This window comes from Agelaius tricolor, unplaced genomic scaffold, assembly GCF_023055355.1.
Source record: "Agelaius tricolor isolate 1412-34295 unplaced genomic scaffold, bAgeTri1.0.p SCAF_8, whole genome shotgun sequence".
Taxonomy (NCBI): domain Eukaryota; kingdom Metazoa; phylum Chordata; class Aves; order Passeriformes; family Icteridae; genus Agelaius; species Agelaius tricolor.
The window spans coordinates 40,054,415-40,078,220 of NW_027269268.1; the positions used below are offsets into that span (position 1 = coordinate 40,054,415).

At 38.1% G+C, this 23,806-nt stretch overlaps 1 protein-coding gene across 1 annotated transcript in view; it reads right to left on the reverse strand.

The window, feature by feature from the left end:
* The window catches only part of GRXCR1 (glutaredoxin and cysteine rich domain containing 1), a 38,814-nt gene that overhangs the window by 2,087 nt on the left and 12,921 nt on the right, over positions 1-23,806 (reverse strand). The window contains exons 2-4 of the mRNA XM_071432713.1: positions 19,424-19,444; positions 7,875-8,096; positions 5-70 (exon numbers count right to left, since the gene is read on the reverse strand). Coding sequence (XP_071288814.1) covers positions 5-70; positions 7,875-8,096; positions 19,424-19,444 — 309 coding nt within the window. The remainder of the gene's footprint in view (positions 1-4; positions 71-7,874; positions 8,097-19,423; positions 19,445-23,806) is intronic.

A 23,806-nucleotide genomic window follows, 5' to 3' on the forward strand; every position in this document is an offset into this window, starting at 1 on the left:
TTACCTCAATTTTGGTTAAGAGATCCTGCAGTTCCCCAGATTCATTCATTAGTAAAATTTTCTCAGCACCCTATTAGGAAAAGAAGATGAAAAATGTCAGGCATTTTACCACGCAAAAACCAGAGATGATTAGAAGATTTGGACTTGCAACTTTAAACAGGCTGAGGACAAATTTGACTCACATTAATTATATTGCAATTAGGTCAACCTTAGTAAAGCTAGAAGGAGAGGAGAATCTAATCACAGGTCTGATAGTAATGCCTAAAGTTCATCAGCAATGTGAAGTATCATATTCCCTTTTCTGTAAAAGGTGACACAGCTTGCAAATTCTGACTATCTTCCCCTTATTTTACAGGGTATGTTTCCAGACAGAATAAAAAATATTTCTAGTTATTATGTCAAAAAATTACAATTTTATAAATATACAACACATCAGAGAATGCAGCAAAATGAGAAGAGGAGATTGTATTTCAAATATTCTGGCAGTTGAGCATTGAATGAAGAGATAATGTACCTAATGTATAACAAAAGGAGAAAAAGACTAATGAAAAAACTCTAACAACATTAAAGTCAGACACAACAGTATGTAATAATTTAGTCTGACTGCATTAGGCCTCTTAGGTTTTCTGTGTCCTGAGATAAAGCTCTACTGAAGTACTGGGGATTTTTTCCTCCTGAAAGTAAATGCTAAGAGATCTGCAGACAAAATTCAAGTGTTAGGGAGGATATGAAACTCTTGTTCCTTTCTCTTCTAATTAGAGCACTACATTTGAACATCTATACTTCACTTAAGGAATGAATTTCATTGAATATTAAATATTGTGAAATACTTGCAGACACTTTTAACCAGAAACCAACAAAAGTTGAGGAAACTGAGGAACAGGCCTTACTTACTGTCCGGGCAATTGGCCACATCTTCACCCATGGTGAGTTCATGCCATTGTGCTGCCCCAGTTCGCTCGTCCCTGCATTTCCAAATTGTTAAATTTTGTCTTTGAGTTTGCTTCCAGCCTTAACTAAAGGCTGTGTTGGGACACTGGCACAGGGCTGAGGTGCAGTGGGATGCTGGCACGTATCTCAGATGTGCCATTAGTTTAAGCTGCCCATGGTCAGCCCCAGCTCCTCACCAGCACCTCTCCCAGTTTCTGGGAGGTACAGGAAAAGCTGCTCGTGAGCACAGGGAATATATGTGTGACTCTAAAGTACCTCCAAGTGTCCAGCCATTCACAGTACCTTGCTGGGGACTACTGAGGCTACAAATGTGTAGCCCAAAAGCCAACTAAAGGCAACCAAACCTTTCAAAGCTCTTTTTATGACACCCTACTAAGGTTATTTTACCTATAGAAAGTCTTTTTGCTTAGGTTTGTGAAAAAACAGCGCACTTTTGACTCTGTGTTTGATGATTTTAGTTAAAAAGGAAAATGTTAATATTTTAGTGGATGTGGAAAGCCACTTTTTCAGTGGACAGTACTCTTAGTTATACTTTCAAGAGAGATATTTAAAAAAAAGTATCAGACAAGGTAATTAGCTGTAGTTAATTAGTCACAGAAGATGAGAGGGGTCTCATGAGCCAGACTGATTGTGCTGACTTTTCTACTGAAATCCATTGCAGATCATGGGCAGTGAGTGCACCAGCTCCAACATGTGTATGAGGCTGTGTGTGTCCCCAGCAGAGCAGGTTTAGCAGTCTGTTGGCCCCTTTCATGCTTTTTCTCTCATCTTTGCTTTCACACAGAGGAGCAGGCAATGGGAGCAATTGGCACAACATGGCCAAGGCAGCCCATGGAGTATTAGCTTAGGGTTTGAATACACTGCAGCAGCTTAAGACAAAGCTTGTGCTGCTCTTCTGAAGTAGAGTCATTAAGGATTTGCAACTTTATTGATGATGGAATTGCAGCACCCGAAATTCCTTGAGCTGGACAAACCTCAATTTGCTCCCTTTAGGAAAAGTACTCTTCTCTGTTGCCACAGGGAAAAGCATTGCTGTGACTTCTGCCCTATTTTTCTGTGATGTTGTATAATGCTAATTGGCTTTTACAACACAGTAATTAGAAGTTTGACAGGTTTCCCATTATAGATTTATATTTTAAAGGATTTATATTTCTGATGACATTCAGTCAGTCAGCTGTGTGCCTTACAAAGTAGAAAGCTATGGTTTTTAAAATAAAACCCAAACATCAGAATGGCTATCAATGTTTTTAAGTGCCACTCTGACTTCTCTGATTAATGGCTGCCCCAAGTGAAATATAAGTAAAAGTCTGTAGAGGTTAACCTTCCCTCTGGATCTTTGAGTCTTAACACACAGAATCCATAATTAATATAGATCCATAATTAATGGAGTAATTAACACAGCTGTTAAGTCCAATAGGTGCTTTCTGACCAGAAAGTGATGCCTTTCTTTTTCTTCCTAGGTTGTGCTCAGTCCACAATTATTCAGAAAGGTATGCGAAGCCTTAAAGAGTCTGTCCCTCCAGAGAGTAGCATACGGAGTATGAGGGGCAATGAGCATAATATTCAGTGAGAAGGGAGTTTTCAGGGTTTTTACCCATTTTTTTTAAATTTCAAAGCAGAAGCCTGTGAATCCTGTATCTACTAATTTTGCTGAATCTCTCTTTGCTGAATCTCTCATTGCTGAATTTTGCTGGAGGAGTCCAGAGGTTGTAGCCAGATACTCCATTGGCAAGGAAATGCCACAAACTTGGCTAAATCACTCAGCATATTTTCCAGATCCTTTTAATTAATATAATTATTTTCACAATTTTTCCTTGAGGACATCCAGAAATTAACATCGTATTTCAAATCTTAAATTTCCATTAACTGTAGAACTAGGACAAGGTCCACTAAGTTTTCTACTGCCCCAACTCTGTCTGGTCAATAAACCTGTCTGTTGCCACCTATCTTGGATATAAACCATTACCATCTCCACGAGGTAATTCCTCATCAAGGAACAAACACAGATTTATGGCTCTGCATTTGGCTTTACTAGACTACCTGCAGCTTTTGGGAAGCAGCCTCTCTTCCACATCATTCCTTAAATGCTGAGAAGAATTAGCAAGGCCCCGCACCATCCCTCTTGTGGACACATTTGCAGTGCAGATAAATTGCATGCCCAATTTCCTATTTTGCTGAGCACATAAGCAAGGCCTCTTGTTAAGGCAGCAAAAATGCACTCACACACTTCACCATCACTGGCCCACGTTGTTCACTGGGATGTTCCAGTGAAGGGGGAGCTGGGCTGTGTGTGTCCCATCTTTGCCACAGCTCACGCTCCCTTCTGCCCACACCTCTCACAGCCAGGGCCCCCTGGCAGCAGGGATGCCTGGAAATCTGCCCATAAACTGAGAAAATTGACACTGCAATGTAGTACCAGCACCAGAAAGCCCAGATTTGGTATGCAAAGAATGGGAAAGGTTGATGTGTAAAAAGCAATGGAGCCCTGCATTTCCTGACATGTCAAACTGCAAAATGGAGGGAACAAGTGGGAAAATGCTAGGTGACTGAATGCAATAATTAAATTAGAGTTTTACTGGCACAGAGCCATTCATATCCTCCCATCAAGTGAATACCAGAATAATGCATTTAAAGAGACCCAAAGAACAACTAAATATATATGGCCACTGGAAATCAGATGAAAGGAAACTGTTAATTCCTGCTTCACAAAAAAATATTTTACACACATATTTTCTAAAAGTCAGTTCCAAAAACAGTCTCATTGTTCTTTGGAAAGGATTATAGCCAATGTGTCAAATAAAATAATTTTACTATAAATCTAATGCTGTTTTGGATTCATTCTAGCTGGGAAAACTAAACAGATGATATTTTCTTCAGAAAAACAGTAATAAATTTACATATCTGAAAAAAAAATCAAGATTCCCTTGTATAGCTGGAATTCAATCATATATTTCAAGTGAAAAAAACCCCATGTATTTTTAAAATATTATGCTGTGAGTTAATAGATTTACAAAGAATTACTTATTTGCCTGTTTTATTTGCATCCCTTTACCAAGAGTATATGAGTTTATAAGAGTAAATGAGTGCTCCATTATTTTTTTTTCTGTGAGGCTTTCTCTTTTTTGGAAGCAATTTTTTATTCTGCATTGGTACCCCACCAGATGGCATAATTCCATTTCAGATGGAGACAACTCCAGGTGAAAAGAAGGGATTAGATCAGCCAGTAAAGAGCATGCAGCAAAAAGAAACAGCAATTTCCTGACAGACTGATATTTAGACAGTGTGTGTCAAGAAATACAATGGTTCAATCCTGAAAAAAAGGAGAAGATTAAAAGCCCTGCTGTACTGCAGCATGCAGTACTTTCCTCAACAGGGGCTAAATATGATTTTTTTTATTGCTTCTGCCCAAGTCATGGATTTGTTTCATTGTCCCTGTGCAGGCAATGATAAATTCCACAGCACTGTGAATATTTCTCCCCACAGCCTGCAATGCTCAAACAACTTTGTCCGTGCTTCTGATCAGCTTGGGTACAATATTCTCTATCAGATGTACATATGCTGGGTTTTGGTGCTTTTGTTACCTTTATCTCATTAAGAATAATCTTTCACCTTTCAAAACTGTTCATATTTTATTTCAGGGTTGGGGTTTTTTCTCATTATGACTCATTGAAAGCTGCATAGCTCAATATAGATTCTCCTTTGTACTGCTCCATGCAATCTCCTTCAGGGAGGGATTTCTCAGGCAAAAAATATTCAAAATGAAAAAAAAGAAAAAAGAGAGAAAAAAAAGGAAAATAATGCATGATTTATTTACTGACACACCAGGCTTTGGGATTTCTGTGTTTCATTTGCATATCAGAACTTAATTGTTATAAAAAGCATTATAGAAATATCCATGTTACCAACGAGACCAAATTCTGTAATTAGTTCTCGATTGCATTTGAATGAAACACAAGCCTGGCACAGGTTCCAGCCAACATGGAGCCTTTGGGGTCAGGATGCACTGGCTTCTGAAGGCGAATTGACAGAGCTGGAGGGGAATACTTCATTTCCAGACCTTCTCAACACACACACCTCCTTATTTCTCTAAATGAATGAATTTCAGATTCTCTTGTGAAGACATATGAAGACAGTGAAATAAGTGCCATAAAATAGCAGGGCTGCCACATTTACCCAGCAGAATGAGGGCACACAGGTCCCTTCAGGCTGTCCAAGTGACAGGCTCATGCCGGGGCTCTCCTTCCCCAGCACAGCGGCCGCAGAGCACTGCCCAAGTTACTGCCCTGCTCGTACTGAGCTTGGCCTCCTCACCGTGCTAAAGCACATCTCCTCTCAGCTAAAGCACTGAGCTTGGCCTCCTCACCGTGCTAAAGCACATCTCCTCTCAGCTAAAGCACTGAGCTTGGCCTCCTCACCGTGCTAAAGCACATCTCCTCTCAGCTAAAGCATGAGCTTGGCCTCCTCACCGTGCTAAAGCACATCTCCTCTCAGCTAAAGCACTGAGCTTGGCCTCCTCATTGTGCTAAAGCACATCTCCTCTCAGCTAAAGCACTGAGCTTGGCCTCCTCACCGTGCTAAAGCACATCTCCTCTCGGCTAAAGCACTGAGCTTGGCCTCCTCACCGTGCTAAAGCACATCTCCTCTCAGCTAAAGCACTGAGCTTGGCCTCCTCACCGTGCTACAGCACATCTCCTCTCAGCTAAAGCACTGAGCTTGGCCTCCTCACCGTGCTAAAGCACATCTCCTCTCAGCTAAAGCACTGAGCTTGGCCTCCTCACCGTGCTACAGCACATCTCCTCTCAGCTAAAGCACTGAGCTTGGCCTCCTCACCGTGCTAAAGCACATCTCCTCTCGGCTAAAGCACCCCAGAGCGGTGCTGCAGCAAGCAGCAGTGCCTCCCATGATGAGAATTACTGGGGAGCATGGGGGCACAGACCTTGTGCAGGAGGAGGGGTGAGGCACACGCTGCCATGAGCTCTCTGTGAGCAGAGGAGCTGTCTCATGCGTTGTTCCCTGCCTGCAAAGCTGCTTTTCCACAAATAATGTCACTCTTACATGGAATAACTCTAACTCATTTAAGTTTTTTTCCAGCTAACTTCAGTGTACATCAAGTTAAGGAAAAAAAAAAAAAAAGGAAAAGAAGCAGGAAAACATACCCCATATCCGGGGGTTTTCCTGGTGTTTAGCAGCCCAATGCTTTCAGTTTTCTTGTGCTAAACAATGAAAGTGTAGTTTCCCTGCTGCAATAAATGTGTCTAGATCAGAGCACTAAATTATTTCATTTTTCTTTACCTACAGAAGGTAGACTTGTCTCTTCCATAGTAAGCTATGCTCTTAATTCGCTTGTCTTCTTTTCTACACCTCTCTAAATAACCTCATACAGTACTTAGAGAGTTTTAATGAAATTTTATTGGGTTTTACACTGTCACTCCTCTTTTAGAAAACAAGTTTTTCACAATCTTTGAAAACAAACAAACAAAAAATCCCCCAACTGGTAGTGACTTATTGGGCCATCCATCATGCCAAAATCACTGTATCCAGGCATTTCCTCCAGTTAAGAAAATAATTTATTTAATCAGTTTCAGTATCTTATCTGAATTCTTTTGACAAATTGGTCATATGCGGACTGAGATTTTCTTGGAGACAATCATAACTCAGTACTTACACTTTTAACATAATAATTAGATGAACAAATCTTCATGTGAATCCTGTTGAATTTTAAACTGCTCTTGAATATAGCACTTTTACTCATGACTGACTCTCCAAATCAGAGTTTTGATAAAAGCATATTCTACAATGAAGTAAAAATCAGTGTCTGCTAATATTCTGCACACAGGTGGTTTTACAGCTGCTCTAGTGGTCTGGCAAGGCCTTAGACTGCAAATGCATTTGTTATAATGCTCAGGGAAGCTTAACTCATGCAGAACACATGGAAATCTTAGAAGGGATGGTGAAAAAGAGGAGAAAGTGTTCATACAGCCCCAATATTTATTATCTCTGATTGTTGGTTACACTGCATTTTGTTACTTAAATGTTTTGTGAAAATGAAAGCTTTAAGTGATGCAAACACAGTAACCTCACTGTGCTTAAATATAGTTTGCCTTCACAAATCAGAGCCTCGCAGTTGGTGCTAATTGCTAGCTTTTTACCACTCAAGACAAGTACTTTCTCTGAGTTTTCAAACTGTTTTCTTTGTGCCACTTTCCAGAATCTTTTTATTTTGATTTTTTTTTCTGTTTATGAGAAATATATTTCAAATATACATGTTCAATGAAAAGGTGATTTTGAATGTCAGGAGGCTTCTAGACCTAGAACACTAGTGTACAAATTGGGACTTTCCATTTGGAGATAATGTCTTACAGTAGGACAGTGTTGGACTCTTCTTCTCTCTCTTCTACAGCTGGGCTTTTTAAAAAGTATTAATCAATTTTGTATCTAAAATATGTTCAGTTGATTACAGATCCTGATACAGACTGCATCATCTAAAATTCAATGTATATTTAAAGTCTGACACTCCAAAGTGTTAGTCTCTTATTCAACACAGATATTAATAATAACAGGTTTATGCTATGTATATCCATCTTCCTGAGTCAATCACACATACAGGTTCTCATAAGGAAAAAAATCAATTTCTCTAAATTTTCATGGTTTCAACTACAAAATAAAATATTTTTTTTTAAGAAGCAGATATCTTAGATGTGTTATTGCCTTTTACTCCCTGGTTATCTTTTGCATCTTCGATCAAACTTATCAGTGAGGATCTCTGATCTGTGCAGTGCTACTACAAAAGAATTTCTGTCTTAGCTTGTTACCATCACTGCAGCATCGTAGGCAATTTTCTAAAAATCCTCCTTCTCATTCATCAAGATTTTCATCTGCTCCTCCCAATTGTAGAATAAAATATAGGTTCATGCTTTACTTACCCCAAGATAGTGGCCATCAATAAAGACAACAGGGAGTGAGGGAACCTCACAGACACTTCTGCATCTTTCATCTAGTTCTTTTCCATAATCACTGTTCAGAGCAATGTTTTTTTCTTCAAACTTAACTCTGTGATTTTGAAATATCTTTCTAACCAGTTCACATCTTTCAAAAGTGGTTCTCACCACACGAAGACTGGTAGTATAAATTACTATGCGGCCAAACTCCGGGACAGTTGAGACCTGGAAAAAAAATAGTTCCCATTACATTAAGCAAAGGGTTAATATCTTCCAAGTATTGAGTAATTTTATTTAAAATATTATTTAAAAAAAACAAACAGCATCTTAAAAACACAATCCAACTTTCAACTTTTATTCAAATGTGAAGATGGAACAGGAAGAAGGAAGTTCTTGAAAACAGCAATTTAAGGCAATTTAAGTTCTTAAAGTAAGGTGCAACTTGACTTTTTTGGAAAGTCTTAGAGATGGTAAGTTAACATATATTTTCAAGAAACAGATATATTTTAGATCCTGATGGACTTCCAAATGGGAATAAATTGACCCTGTTCTGCTGATGTCTGATTCTGTTAACACAGTCACTTGTGTTTGCACAGAGTTTGATAGTACCCAGACTAAGACTAAACTTGCTAGCTTAGATGTTATTGGCAATCTGCTTCAAGACAAGAGCCTAACCTAAGCCTTAGTACATCCATGACCAAAGATTAACTTAGAGTACTTTAGATCTCCATGCTGAACTAGATTATGACTGCAGAAGGTACAGATATATCCCTAATTTTTAATGTAGTTCCTCAGCAAATTAACATCCAAACAACAGTAAAAAATATATTTTTTGTGTGTTCAATGTCCAATCAAAAACCTACTGCAGCTAGCTGGAAAGAATTTTCACACTACAATTCAACCCCCACTTTTCAATATGTAAAAGTTTATGCTGTTTCTTTCCTTTCTAGGATGACAACAAGTAGATAGTGTAAATACTACAGGGATTAATTTCCCCAAGAGAGCACGATAGATTTTCAAGAAGCCTGAGAATCATTCTTCTAAATAAAGATATTATGTTCAAACATATAACAAAAATCCCAGCTTTTTAAAAGATTGCTAATTTCCAAGCTTTCTTAATTATCCATTGTCTTCAGCAAATTATATTTAATTATTTCATCAGTATTCCAGGAGTTAAAACACAAATTAGAAAACAAAAAGCAAGGATACCTCTACTACACTGTAGCACTGTATGGAAAATGAACCTTGATGGGTGAATAGATAATTTTTTACCTATCTCATTAATTAACTATAAAAACATAGCTGTTAAATTGGGCAGATGTTATTGCAGATTGTGCGATATAAACAGACATGATTTAACTTACTACTTGAATACCAAAAAAAATCCTTGAAAAAGTATCTTCTGCTTAGAGAAGTGTTTACAAGGTTCTTCATATAGTAAAGAGTTCTCACGAAAAATATTTGCATTTCACAGATCTCTTACAGAACACTGGAGGTGTAATTGCCAACATATGTAGCCACGGCTTTCATCTCCCATTCAGGAAAGGAACAATGCTGTGATAGGTCAATATTTTTTCTCTTAGAATGGATGTCAGGAATCCAGTTTTAAGAACAAGTTTTATAAAAATGGGATACTTTTCTGCAGCCTGTTTATAGGTTGAAAATCTGTTGCACTGCTACTGCAGTATGAGTCTCCTCCACCATATCGTTCACACATTCCAAGCGAGAGAATTAGCTCGTTCTCTCCATAAAAGACAAGTACTCTACATAAATACTGCAAAATATTTTAGTAACCACACATGGGTTGCTTGAAGGAAGAGGAGTTTGTTGTTTTCCTAAGCCACCAAAAGAAGTTCTTAAATAGAAACTTTCACATATTCCTCCTTTCTTCCTCTTTGGAGTGTCAATACATTTTGAAGTGCAAAACTATTCAACAGGAGGGAAGCTCTTGTTCCTCCATAGCTCTAATCTCTAATTGTGCTTGTTCCTAGACACCAGAGGCTGGCAGCATGGGTACAGACAGTCATTATCTGGTGAGGCATCAGGACTGTGGTGTCCCTACAGCATATAAATAAGCAGCTGAAGAGATGGAAAAATGGAAAGTTGTAAAGTGATCCGGAAAGATATCAAGTGGAAGGGGTGTACAAAGAGTCACTTTTATGTTTATTCCTTTCTTTTTTCTTAATGTGGCAGTGAAGAAATACCATTGTTTGCCCTGCAAAGAAGTATCAAGAACATTGATTAAACAATTCCTCAGGGAAATTTTCATAGAACCCTTGTTTTCTGTGCTACAAATGTACACGACTTGTCCTTGCAAGGACTTTTGCCATGGAAAGGTATCCTTCTTGCCACCTGTCTGAAAACCACATTGGTAATGAACAACAGGGGGGTTATAATCTATATTAATTCTTATTTTTCTAAGCAATATAGAGGCTGGAAACTGTCATATTTAATTACCAGAATACACTCTTGAAGTAAACCAGTAAACACTGTGCTTTTCCTTCCTAGGTTGGAACTGTGGCAAAACCATAATAAATAACAGGCAATGTAAACAAATGAAAAGAAAGACACTTTCGAAAATGAACTCTTACAATATTGCTTTGCAAATTTGAAATTCAAATCACCTCATGTAACTCACAAATGCATATAAAACTCTAGGTGAAATTAAACAGAAGGCTATTCTCTGGTTAATGGGCATGACAAAACTTTAATAAAGCTGTGGAAGTTGGATGGATTAATATATCAAAAGATTTGGAGGAATTTATATTAACCTCTTATTTGCACTTCTTGTTGGTGAAATTCTCATTGAAGCAAGAAGCTTATGATCCCTAAACTTTCTATATATTTTTCATATATTTGTAGCTTTTCAAATAGCTAATGCACAGCTGTAGCTCCAGTACTTTTCCTACCCTTTCCCCCTAGATATTAGAACAATAAGGTAACCTTGTAATACATTCCAGAAATACTGTTTAGTCTTATTGTCAGGAAGATGACCCACAAGAAACACATTTTGCTTTCCAAGCAGAATCTGAGACATCATAACAAGAAATGGGGCAAAGAAGCCCTTGGACCAATGCCAAGAGTTTGACCCAGGGCTGGGTTACTGGGACAACTGAATCTCCTATTGGGCATATCCATTAGATATCCTAATTAATCAACCTTGTAAAATTTGTAGAAATCCAGCCAGGTGTGCCCATCATTACTGGGAGACCTGGAAGCTTCCAAATAAAGGTCTCCTTTTTACTTTACTATTCTAATACTGTTGTAAGGCTTTTTTCTCTTTTGATTATAAGCAACACTTATGGATACCATTTGATCTAAGTTGGCAACTACTGTGTCATATTTAGGAAAACCCTGTGCACATGGGCCAGGGTTGTGCTTCAGAGAAAGTGCCTGTATGGAAAGGCTGCCAAGGAAGAGACTTAAGTTTTCAGGAGGAAATAAAGTTGCTTTAGTAGTAGTCTTCTACATCATTTACATTTACAGCCCTTAGTTTAGCAGCCCAATGTTACCATCTCCCCAAGAGTCTAAGGGCACATCCTCCTTTACTGCCTCAGCCTGAAGAGCTTGCAGTTTCCTTGGGAGAATCAAGTAGCCAGCAACAGCAGCAGCACGACCTGCATCACTTCATAGCAGAGCTGACACTTCCAGCCTAGGAAACAGCTGCCCTTTTCTTCTGTCTAGAGAGAAAAAGTAATTGATTCAACAGTTCAATCCTGTTCATGATTGAAGATGGAAAAACCACAATGTTACTTTGTTCCTGACTCTGTCTTTTCCCAGACTTCTTTACCAGGTCAGTCAGGGCTTTTGCAAATCATAGAATCATACAAATCATAGAATCATGGTTTGGGTTGTAAGGGACCTTAAGGATCACCTACTTCCAACAGCTCTGCCAGGAGCAGGCACACCTCCCACTAGACCAGTTTGTTCAAGCCCTGTCCTGATGTACAGCTGGGGGAAATCTATCCCTCTGCCATCCATCCCTCTGGCATCCATCTGACATGGCTGACTCAATATAATCCTTAACTGGGCAAATCTTGAGGGATGTCATCCATGAGGCTAAATTTGTGAGGTCATTATCAAGTGGCACCACAAAAGAAAGGAAGAAATTGCTGATTAAAAAGAGAAGGCCTAATAGAGCAAGCAGATGAGGAACAAAATGAAGGGATTCTGGGGACTGAAAAAGGGCTGAAAATACAGAACTAAAATCAGATGATAAACCAAAACCTAAAATGTCAGGACACTGAGAGAGCAAGAGTAGTAGACACTAAATGTAGAAATAAAAATATGAAAAATATGACCAAAAAAAAAGGCAATAAAACAAACAAAGTAAATTATAACAAATTTACAAAACAAAGTTAATGATAAAATAGAGAGAAGGTCACTGAAATCCTGAATATTTTTTAAAAGAAATCCTAGTAGTCAACGTAACTGTACAACAAATACATTACAGAATATGTGAATCTTCAAGTTGTTTGAAAATTTTGGAGTGTTCTTTAAAAAAAATGGTTTGTATTACTAGGGCTTCATAAATATGAAATATGTCAGAATCATACTCCTAAAACTTGTCCCTGAGAATTTACCTTTTTCCTATAACAGTTGCCTCAACAATAATAACAACAGACTTCTCAGTAGCTCTGAAAAAACAGTACAATAGTCAGGTGTTTCCATGGTGCTTCTGAAAGCCAAATAAATACCATTAATCTCATTAATATTTTTGGGTTCAGACTTTCCCCACCATATCTGATCCCTGATCTTTGGGTCCAGCTGCAACTGAAGCAGCAGCAGAAGTGTCCATGTTTTTCTGTTGGTCTCACAGTTACCTTGTCCCTGACCAGTCCCACCAGGCTGAGCAGATATTGCTCTTCTCTTTGGGAGGGGAAATTTATTAAACTAAAAATTGAATAACAGTACCAAATTAATTCTTCAGCATATTTGCCATGAATCACTCTCTAAACACTATAGATTTTATTTAATATATTTTACAGCATTTTTGTCTGTTTGGTGACTTTGAGTGGCTTTTTATCTTTGGACCAAAACCCTTAACATGGATATTTTTGCACCATGACTAATAGCTATTAGTGGTCCAAGCCAAGGCTTTTCTGCTTGTAGTGTAAGAACCACTGTATCCCTTGGGGCATAAAGTGATTGCTCCTAGAACAGTGGTGAAATTTGCTTTTTGAAAACCTTTGTATATGACCATGTCTGTAAACAACTAAACAGACAAGTCCATCAGTGAGAGGAATACTGTACTCATGATGTTAGCCTCATTTTTATTTGGTTGCAAATGAAAACCATGAGAGCAACACTACCAAAGTAGTCATTCCATTTTTTTTAATCCTCTTTCTAGAAAAAAAAATAAATGTCTTCTAAACCCATCGGTTGAAAAGAATAGCTACATACATAGATCATTAATTTCAATAGAAACATCACCCAGAAATTTACATTTGATTCTTTAAAAAAACAAAATCATAAATGAAAAAAAATTATAGTACTTTGTACTCAATACAAGCTGAAATGCTTTATCATATACGACATTTTTAAAGGTTTTTACTATGTTCAGGTATAACACTCAGCATGTTATTTATGCAGTACTGAATTGCTTGTGTGACCTAAATCAAGGGCTGATATACCCTTCTCTGTCTCACAATATCATCTTTCAACATCTCAGAGAGTTCTGCTGAATTATGCACCCCTTGGCTCTGTAATTAGATACTATCAGACTGGCAGAAGTATCTGCTTCACTAAGTAGGCTGAGGCAGGAATCTAGAGCACATTACAAACCCTGTGCCAGAGATGCTTCAGTGAGTAAATGCAACACTCATGATCCAACAAAAATGTTGAGCAGAAGAAAACTAGTTATACATAAATATACATACATGCATATATTGTACATATGCTTGCATATCTAAAAACTTTGAATTAAGCTGCTTACTTCATAATTGGCGTTACATAATTTATAGCTTGAATTTGTATCAATAACAGAGTAACAAGAAGAGTTGTGATTTAACAATAAACTGATCACAATCTGGTTTGAACTTTCTGGTTTTATTTTACACTCAGAAAATGAAGGGAAGAAAATAGCTATGAGTTTCTTGTTGAAGAAGTTCTGCAGGAAAAAAGCACCAAAATTTAGGCATTTAATTTCTGCAATATTTAAAAGCTTTTACTAGCTTTTGCAGTTTGAAAGACTTCTAAAATATATACTAAAAGTAGTTAGTAGTTAGTAGTTAGTAGTTATTCTGAAAGATAATTTGAAAGTCAAAAGCTATGACCAAAACGTTTCAATTTTTTTCTGCATGATAATCTGTGAGAACATACATGTTTTTAAATATACAGCATTTAATGAAAAACATGCTTTTCACCAAGTCATTGCTTATATGAAAACATGCAACAATTGAATGAGATGGCTGAAGATTGAAGGTCTATGTTCAAGCAAAAACCACAATATTTGCCATCCTAACCACACAGAACAATGCTAATGGTGTTGTGAATCTGTCCATTCTGTCTGTTGGTTGCCTGGTTCAAATTAAAGTTTTAATGCCATTTTTCAGGAAAAATTGATTTGCTGGTCAGAAGACCTCTTCCAACACACAGACTTCATCTGCCAAAGTAAAATGTTTTTCTTTGGCAAGATCTGTTCACACATACCGAAGTTGTTGCAAGCAGTCCCCAGCCAAGGTGTGAATTCTTCATATGAAACCACATTCTCTTCCACTTCACTGTTTGCAGTCCAACCCTTTATGTGCTCTCACACAGCAAAGCAGAGTACACATGGAAATTTGAATCTATGCTGTCTCTTAAGTACTTTAATGTATTAAGACTGCAGTCCTGTTTGCATTGCCTTCAAGGACCCAGCAATACATCAATATTTGGTAAAATTCAGAACTTTATTAAATTCAGCATATTACAAAAGCTTGATAGCATGAAATCTGATTTTTGCAACACAGCACTCGAACACTCAAGTGAAAGCATGTACTGGCCTTCTCTTAAAATAACACTGTACTTTTCCTTATGCAGTTTTGGCATTTAAAGGGACTATAGGACTTGCCACCTTTGACCCCTCAGGGCAGTGGAATGATATCACCAGTATCCATCCTCATGACTCTTGGGAAGATCCATGGAGACCAATTTACAAATGAGGCCATCAAGAGCTGCACTCCTAAACAAGGTAGCTAAAGAGTCTGGGACATTCCCAAACAGATACTAGCTTTGCTTTCTCCAAAAAAAAGGGGCCAGGTCACTGCTTTTCTCAGCTTTTAAAATAGCACAAATACTTGTGTGGCTTTGTTGGGCTGTGTGCTGTAACTCACCTCACACACAAACAGCAGCCCAAGGAATACCTTGGTTTCCAAAAGCTGTGTAGAGCCCAGGCTCCTCTGCTTGTTGTAACGCAGGACAAGAAACAACTCTTTTGTTCCTGCTTGCATTTCATAGGGCTAGATGACTCTGAGGAGCTGGGCATAGTTACTGGGAAGGGCTGTGATACACCAACAACCTGAATTCTCTGATCTTCTAACGCCTGGGCTATTTTGTCTCTCTTATCTACAAACACAACATATTCTGCTGATTGTAAAATAGCACAGTTTTACCTCCTGAAGGTTGACATCCTCAAAATTGTTCAACTGTAGTGTAAAATAGATTCAGAATGCAGTTATACCTCAGATATCGGTATAGCATATTTATATATGTTTGTAATTAATTTGTACTTTTCAGACTGTACATCAATGTTGGGGATGTCAGAGGAAGATATTTATACTGTTCCTTTTATCCTTAAATCACTTGGCAGTATACTAAAATATGAAAAACCAAAAGGAAGTCTTTCCATACTCTGACATCATGCGTAGTGTGTGTGTTACCCTTTCTGTTCCTCAAATAATACAATATAACATCATGTCTCTTTTCCTGCCACTGCAGGCTTTTCCACATATCTTCAGTACAGACTTCTTTTCAAGGGATATCAAAGTGTTTTCATTTCAAAGCAGAAAAAAATACTTATAATACCACAGCAAAGGAGTACGGGCATGACCTGGCCCTTCCCTGCTCTTTGTAGTGCTCCAGCTATGGGCAGGCTCAGAAGGTACAAAGACCACAGCTGAGCTCACCCTCAGTGTCCTTACTGCTGCTCAGCCAGCACACACTCACAACCAGGTTACAGCCTGCTCCCAGGTGACCTGAGCTCTGATAAGGGAGCAGGTTATCTCCCCAGGGCTCATGGTCTCTGCTAGACCCTGCTGCCTCTGCCCTGCTGCCTCTGGAGTCACACTGTGTGATACACGTCTAGCTCTGACTCTGGGGTAAAAGCAGCTCCTGTTTAACAGGGCACAGCAATGCTGTGAAGTCAGCCAGGGCAAAATTTATTTCAAATAAATGAAAAATATGTTCAAATTAGTTGAAAGAAGATCGCTATCTGTCCATGTCTAATCGTATTTTATTTATCAAGTGCTGAAAGTTCTATCAGTATTTTCTTGTTAATGTATTTATGCCATTCAGCATATGATAGGACAAAATGAAATATTTGAAAATCAGAAACAAACCTGTGATTAACTCTAAACTAGTCTGCACTTCTCCTGGGAAGAAATGCTGTAGTACAATGCATGTTTCTCTTTTGCTTGCTCAGTTCTTATTTCTCTCTCACCTCATATTTACCAATTTGGCATCTCCAAGAAATTCTTCGCAAATAATAAAAAGAGAGAGCCTCTGGGAAGACCCTTGGAATGTTCCTCTGGCTGGTAAGAGAGAAGAAGCATTTCTTTGCTCTGCAAGGACACTCCTTACGAAGATTGAAGGAGAAGAGGCAGGAGCTACTGAAAATAGTTTAGTTCTCAGCAGTTTACATGAGACACTAGAAACCAAAACAAGGAGTGTCCAACACTCTCCTTTCCTATTGTGCAGTTCTTTGAAGCATTCCTGTATTCAGCAGAAGCCAGACAAGGTGCACCTAGACTGTCCTGTGACATTTGTATGAAGCCCCTTCAGGTAGAGCCTCCTGTGTAGGGAACAGGCTAAGAGAAATAATAGCTGAGCTGGTACTATTATTTGAATATCCCTTAATTGTTGCAGAGAGCTGCTTGATTCAATTTACTAGTGTCCTCTTCCTCTCACATTAGCCATATAAAGGCACCAAGCAAAACACAACACTATGGAGCACCAAACCAGTATCAATACAACATCAGAGCCAGCCACATGGTCCAACATGTAGTCTCTCTGCCTGTAAAAAGATGGACTGCCAATAACCTTGAAATTTCCACTACCAAAGAAAATCACAGAATCATAAAATGGTTTGGGTTGGAAGTAGACCTCAAAGTCTACCCCCATATTATAGGCAGGGACACCTTCCACTAAACCAGGTCACTCAAGGCCCCACCAAGGCTGGCCTTGAACATTTCCAGGGATGGGGCAGCCACAACTTTTCTGGGCAAACCACCGCCAAAAGTAAGAATTTCTTCCTAATATCTAATCCAGACCTACTCTCCTTCTGTTGGAAGTTATTCCCCATAATTCTACCACTACATCTTTATGACTTTCACATCAGAAAAATTCAACACAAAATCCAGCATAGTACAATTTTTTTAACAGCATTAACACAAGAAAATTATTTCAGAAAATTTCCATCAACCATCACAATCGCCATGCAAAAATAATGTACAATAATTTTCTGAGGACAGACAGGTTGAATTCCTTGCCATTTACAGCAGGAACCTCCCAGTGCAACATTAAGGCAGCAGTCAGAAAATATCTAAGCCAAGTTTCAGCAAGGCATATGATAACATTCTGTTTCATTTTCAAAGTGTGCTGTGGGATCTCATACCAAAATAGACAACTGAAACTTCATATACAACTTTTCAGCCTCATTATGATCTCTCCTACAAAATATGTCTATATAGCAAAAAAATTCCTGAATTAAGTAGCACTTCAAATCAGGAATTGGGTGTTGTCCCATTTCTTTGTTTCCTTTGAGTTTACCAATCATTGTAAGCTATGTAAAGAATTACTCTGGGATGATTATATCTATTTGTTTGGCTAACAACACACATACATTTCAAGGCCTTTAACCAGTTCTAATTGGTAACCAAGATTCAGCCTTGTAAATGTGACAGAGAGAATGCTCTTTCACAAGGCATTCACTAAATAAAGTGAGTGAAGCAGCAGTATTTCCTAGAATACACTAGGCAAAAAGAATGTATTTGTCATTAAGAGGGTTGACTGGAGGGCATACTTCATAAAATTAGTTTCTATCTCTTGAAGCACAATTCTTTGAGTACACATTAGTGACTATTCACCTGGATAAAGTTCCATGGGAGTTAATGGATGCATTCTACCAAATACAGTGGTTTCTTGTCAGGTGAGCAAAATGGGCTCAGGCTACATGGGAAGTACACTTGCTTTTTCTGCCATTGATCTTCATTTCAACTGAGAGCTTGAGTGTTTCTCAGCCTTCAGTGAGAGGGTCATGGCACATTCTGGCCTTGTTTTTTCATCTGTTAGTTTAGTAACTGAAATGTTGTCATTTCTGAAACAAACTCATCAGGAAAGGAGAGAATAAAGTTAGTTGTTGCTCTGATGCTGTTGATCAAACAACCTGTTCTTATATTACCCTCTTCTTCCCTCATCAGTTTATTTAGGAGTTACACGATTTGCTATACAAGAGACAAGGTGCTGGGATTACTTTACTTATTAATACAGTATTTACAAAATGGTTCCTTTGAGACAGGAAACAACACTAGACCATAAATTTTTTTATTTCCAGCAAAACAAGCTCAGCTTTTCAGTGGGAAAATGCTCCTGTTTCTGATAAGTACTTTTTGCTTGTCATGGCTGTATATTTAATGTGCTTAATATCTACCTTGACCTATACAAAACATGACATTGCCCAGAGAAGTTGTCAATATGGGACTCTGGGCAACCTCGTCCAGCAAGTGGCATCCCTGCCCATGGCAAGGGAGTTGGAACTAGATAATCTTTAAGGTCACTTCCAATGCAAACCATTCTATGATTCTGTGATTCCACATTTTGCAAACTCCAGTCAACACCTGTCCTAAAAATGAACTTTCTTTGTCATTGGCTTATGCCATATTTCCCCTCTGTGCCTACTTTGTATTACAATGCTGATTGTAATGTTCTGTAACCTGGCATCCAACCAGGGAAACATTTGTTTCCCCCAGGTGCAGTGCTAGTAGGAGATTTATAAGCTGCTATTCCTGATGTTTGATTATCTGCTATGTTTGATAAATGGCTTTCACCTGAACAATCTGAGTGGCAATATAAACATTTTTTCTTTGTTTGATGTAATCATTGGATCAGGAAATTGAAACCATACTTCTGCACAATTGTGTAACAGTGTTATAGGGTATATTAGCCCTCTGATTTGCTTCTTGGGTCTTTGCATTAAAAAAATGCTGATTGGAAGTGCTTATTAAATGTTATTACCACCTCTTAAGAACTAGGCTGTGCCAGTCAGGTACAGATAAAGAGTGAAATTCAGGAAAATTAAGTGGTAAAAACAGCACAAATTTGGCAAAACTTCAGATTACCTTGAGATCAGAACTGAATTTCTGGTGAAAATTACACTAAGGTTTCTTCTTTTAGCTAAAAAAAAGTTACAAAGACAATTCACCATAAGATGCAGTTAAAATATAGGTATTTTGAAGCTGTAATCAAAAGAATGAACAAAAGATTTAAACTCAGTGTTGGTCACCAGCAAGTGTGGTTGAAGTACAGTGTTAAAATAACCGCCTGCGTATTCCCATTCATCTGTCTTTGCCAAAACTTCTGAATTCAAGTTGTAATTGAAAACTCATGTTTCCCTCATCCCTTTTTCTTTCTTTACTTCAAAGATCTGACCAGATTGCAGAGTAAGCTTCCCTTTCCCCCAGAAAGCCTGATTGCTCTTCATCTCTCTTCCATGTCAAAGTGATTAATTTTTAAATAAGTTTTTAAATGAACACCGAATTTTGCCAGGCCTCCAGGAGTGATTTTATTTCCTCTTACACTCCCAGCATGTGAAACCCTTTTTTCTGCTGCCTCTCACTTTTGGCTTCATTCTCTTAAGACAGAATACTTCACTGCCGCAGTTGAGGTTTCTGACAGCTATTAAGGAACTGATTTTAGTGAGGCCCTTACCTTTTCATGAGCTTTACATAAGGTCAAAATTACAAACCTGTGCTCAGGTGGGCTGCAGGGGTGGCTGGGAGCTGATTTCCAAGGTGCCAGCTCAGAAGTAGATGGCACCTCCTTGTTATGTTTCAGTAGGGCTGAGCATGTAAGGAATCAACCAAAATGGGACAGAAGGCCACCAGAGGTCTCACACCACTAAGCAGAAAGATGTCCCCAGATGGAACCTGGGGCATTTGTGGTGAGCACAGTTTCCTGGTTTCTGGACAACTGTACTCACTGAAAGTGTCACAAATACCTCACCCTTTTGTATGAAGATCATTACCCTGCATTGCCATGGAACATGTACAATGCCATCATTTCAGATGAACTCTGCTCTTCTGGCACATTCAGTTAGTTGCAGTCTATGTCTGAAATGTGTTGAATTCAAAGTATTGCTTCCCTCTCTGGTAGATTTGTTGAGGAATTCTCTGAATCCAATTGGACACATGTACCTAATCATCTTAACAATGAAAATACAAAGCACTTAAAATTATTTTAGTCTCTCCACAGCCAACACATCGGATTTTCAGGCTCCAAAACAATATTTCTAAAACTGGAATCACAGCTCTTCCATTTCCCTCCAAGATATCTCTATGAATACAGATACCAGAGAGCTTTCTCCAGCATCTCACAGGCAAACTCAGTTTTCTCCACAAGCATTTATCTCCTGAATTCCCTCTACAATATCAGTGTTCCCATTTTATTTCCCTCCAGCCAATTCCCTGTATTCACAGTCACAGACCTTGTGTAATTACCACTTGAGAGTTTCTGAAAATTAATTATTTTAACTCAGCATCATTTGCCCTGACCTTGGTTTCTACTAGTTCTGACTCTTGGTTAGCTTTATCTTTTCAACTATATCCACAGAATAGGGAGGGGAGGGGAAGCAGAGGGGAGGACCTTTGCTTCCAACAGCAATAACCTATTGTGTTTTACCCATTAAATAATATATCCCAATATCCACTCATCATCATTTTCTATCTCATCTCCTGTACTGCTTGATGTAAGTAAATTCCTTTAAAAATCATCAAAATTCACAGAAGTTGTGAAGTACTTGATTATGTGTAAATAATTTGCAATAAGATTCACACCCAGTCCAAAGAAACCTGCTGTGAAGCATTGCATATCAGTGGTCAAACTGAAAATTCCCTCTTCTGCAAGAAGAGTATTATTTCTGGCAGATAAGGCTAATGTTGTGAGAGGATTGCACACAGTTTTGATGTCTACACAAAGATTATGTTGTTGCATGAATCCTGAGAGCATTTGGAGATATGTTAATTTAGGACTAAATTTTGGCTTGAATTTTCATTACATATTAGACTCATTTTGGCTATAGTAACATGTATGATCCATGTAAAACTAAGGGGACCCAGCTTTTAAATTATCCCAGGGAGGGTTTATGACTTTTTACATCAATGAGAAAGGACAAGGAAAGAGCTGATTTCCACTTTGACTATTTTCAGCTGTTTATCTGGAGACAGTTCACTGAAGACTTTGCTCACAGAACAGCAGCATAACAGTTTATGCAATGTGCCTCAGACATGAGTAAGATACAGGCATTTTAAAATGGCTAGAAATTGGGAAGTCAAACTAAATGTGAAAGTAAAAATCATTCACAGTTTATCATTCCTATATGTTTTCTGTGTCTACTAACAGACAACACATAATTAGAGAACAGGCAAACTGGAAGGTCATTGTTATTTCACTGTACCTTGCAAACAGAAACTAATTAATGTAAAAGAGGGGGAAAAAAGTCTACAGCATGTCACCTAAGGAAATGCTGCTATCAGTAAATTAAAAATGTATGCCTTGAGCTGCATTGCATCTGCCTACCTGAAGCTGTGCCTGTAAACAGTGTGGAGGACCAGAGAACTGAAACAATGGATCCCAGATGGGTCATGAGAAGAATGTTAGTATTATTTACACAATTCTAAAAAAACCACAGTCCCAGAAATCTGAGAATAAGTCTCTGCTCTTAGAAGATTTGTCCTAGATTACATCATTTAATTTCCTACTACTTAACAGTTATGAGTTACCACCTGGTGATAAGAGTTATGTGTAGGAGTATGAAAATAATTATTATTCAACAGCTGATCAGTGTTTATTTCACTTCTATCTTTTATCACTAGCAGCAGGAATAAATACAGAGTGAAATGAAAATTGAACTTTGATAAAATGGAACTTTTTCTCTAGTTTAAAAAACATTGTTCAATTTTTGCCTTTTTTTTTTCCTTCAGGGCCTTTCTGTTTTCTGGCTCTACTCAAAACAAGAGGAGTTGGAAACAGAAGGAGGCAGCATGTAGGTCCACTTGAAATTGCTCTGTTTAGTTACTTAGTATTTGGTCATTTGACCAAAAAGGACCTTTTAATGCCTATAGACTTTCTTATATTTGAATGTATGTATGAAATATTTGAATAAATGACTAGTTATTTTTGTGGCATAGTTATTTTCCATACTGTCAGTTGACATTTTAAGTTACTTTGGGGATTTCTCTCTAACAATATGAGTAAGGTTTTTCAAATATGTTTACTTCTCTTGGGAGGGAATGTTTAATCCTACTACATATTCAGACTTTGGTGGTAATTCTGCTGTTTACTTATGTACCTTTTCCCATGATGACACCCTGAATTGTTAAAAAAAGAAACACAGTACATTTGCCTGAAACAGCAGTTGTGGAGCTCAAATCCTATTTTCTCCTGTTATGAGCAGCTTTTCATTTTCCTGTTATTTATCACATTTTTCTAGGTGTTTGAACCTATGTTGTGAATTTGGGGACAATCACGGGCCACCTCATATCCTCTTTGAGAATATTCTGTAAGTAAGGATGGCTTTAGTCAGAAGTGAATAGGACTTGCTGAGGACAGACAGATAAAAATGAAAGTGTTTGGTATCTCAGATCATGTGGAAAAGTTAGCAAACAGCATGGTTCTGAGTGAGTCCTGGTTTGTGAACCCTGACCCCATCTGGCTGTAAGCACTGCTGCTTCACCCAGTAGAACATTTCATACTGCAGGGAAACAGACTTGTGTGATCAGCAGCAAATGGCTGTCATGAAAAATGCAATGTCTGCTCTGGTCCTCTTATTTTTAACTTGGCAGTAGCTTTGGAATATCCTGTACAGTGTTTTTCTGCAGGCAGATGAAGTTTAAAAACAAGATGATTTCTATCCCTTCCCTCTCTCTCTTTGCTCCTGTCTTTTACTAAATCCTTACTCATTCTTTCTAAAACAGACTTAGACTGCTGTAGAAACTGATAAATGCTAATAATAACATAATAGTAGCACATGCACACAGGGATCTCTGACTCATTTTACGTTTAAACATTGCCAGGTGCAGTTAATGCATGTGGTGATCTCCTTTATAATTCCCAAATTTCAGTTAGTTTGGTTAATTAATAGGCATTAGAGGTCTATGAAAACTGTATTCTAGTCTGTTGAGCTTCTTACCAATGTCATTCATCATATTGCTGAGTGGAGAATAAAACAGTTAGCTGGTAAGATCCTGCTCATGATATTACATGGCTCTGCCTTTTTTGGTCAGCTATGCTTTGTGTGGTAAGTGGGTCTGTTTTCCCAATATTTACTTTCAGTATACCAGACTATCTTAGGAAATAACACAATAGTCCATTACTTCTTTATATTTGCAGCAGTGTTGCAACTGGTGATATTCCTAGTGCTAGAGAGAATCAGCAAGTAAAAACTGGTATTCAGGAAAGCCCTAATCAGTCACACTTAGCTCAGTCAAAAATATATTGCATTTTAA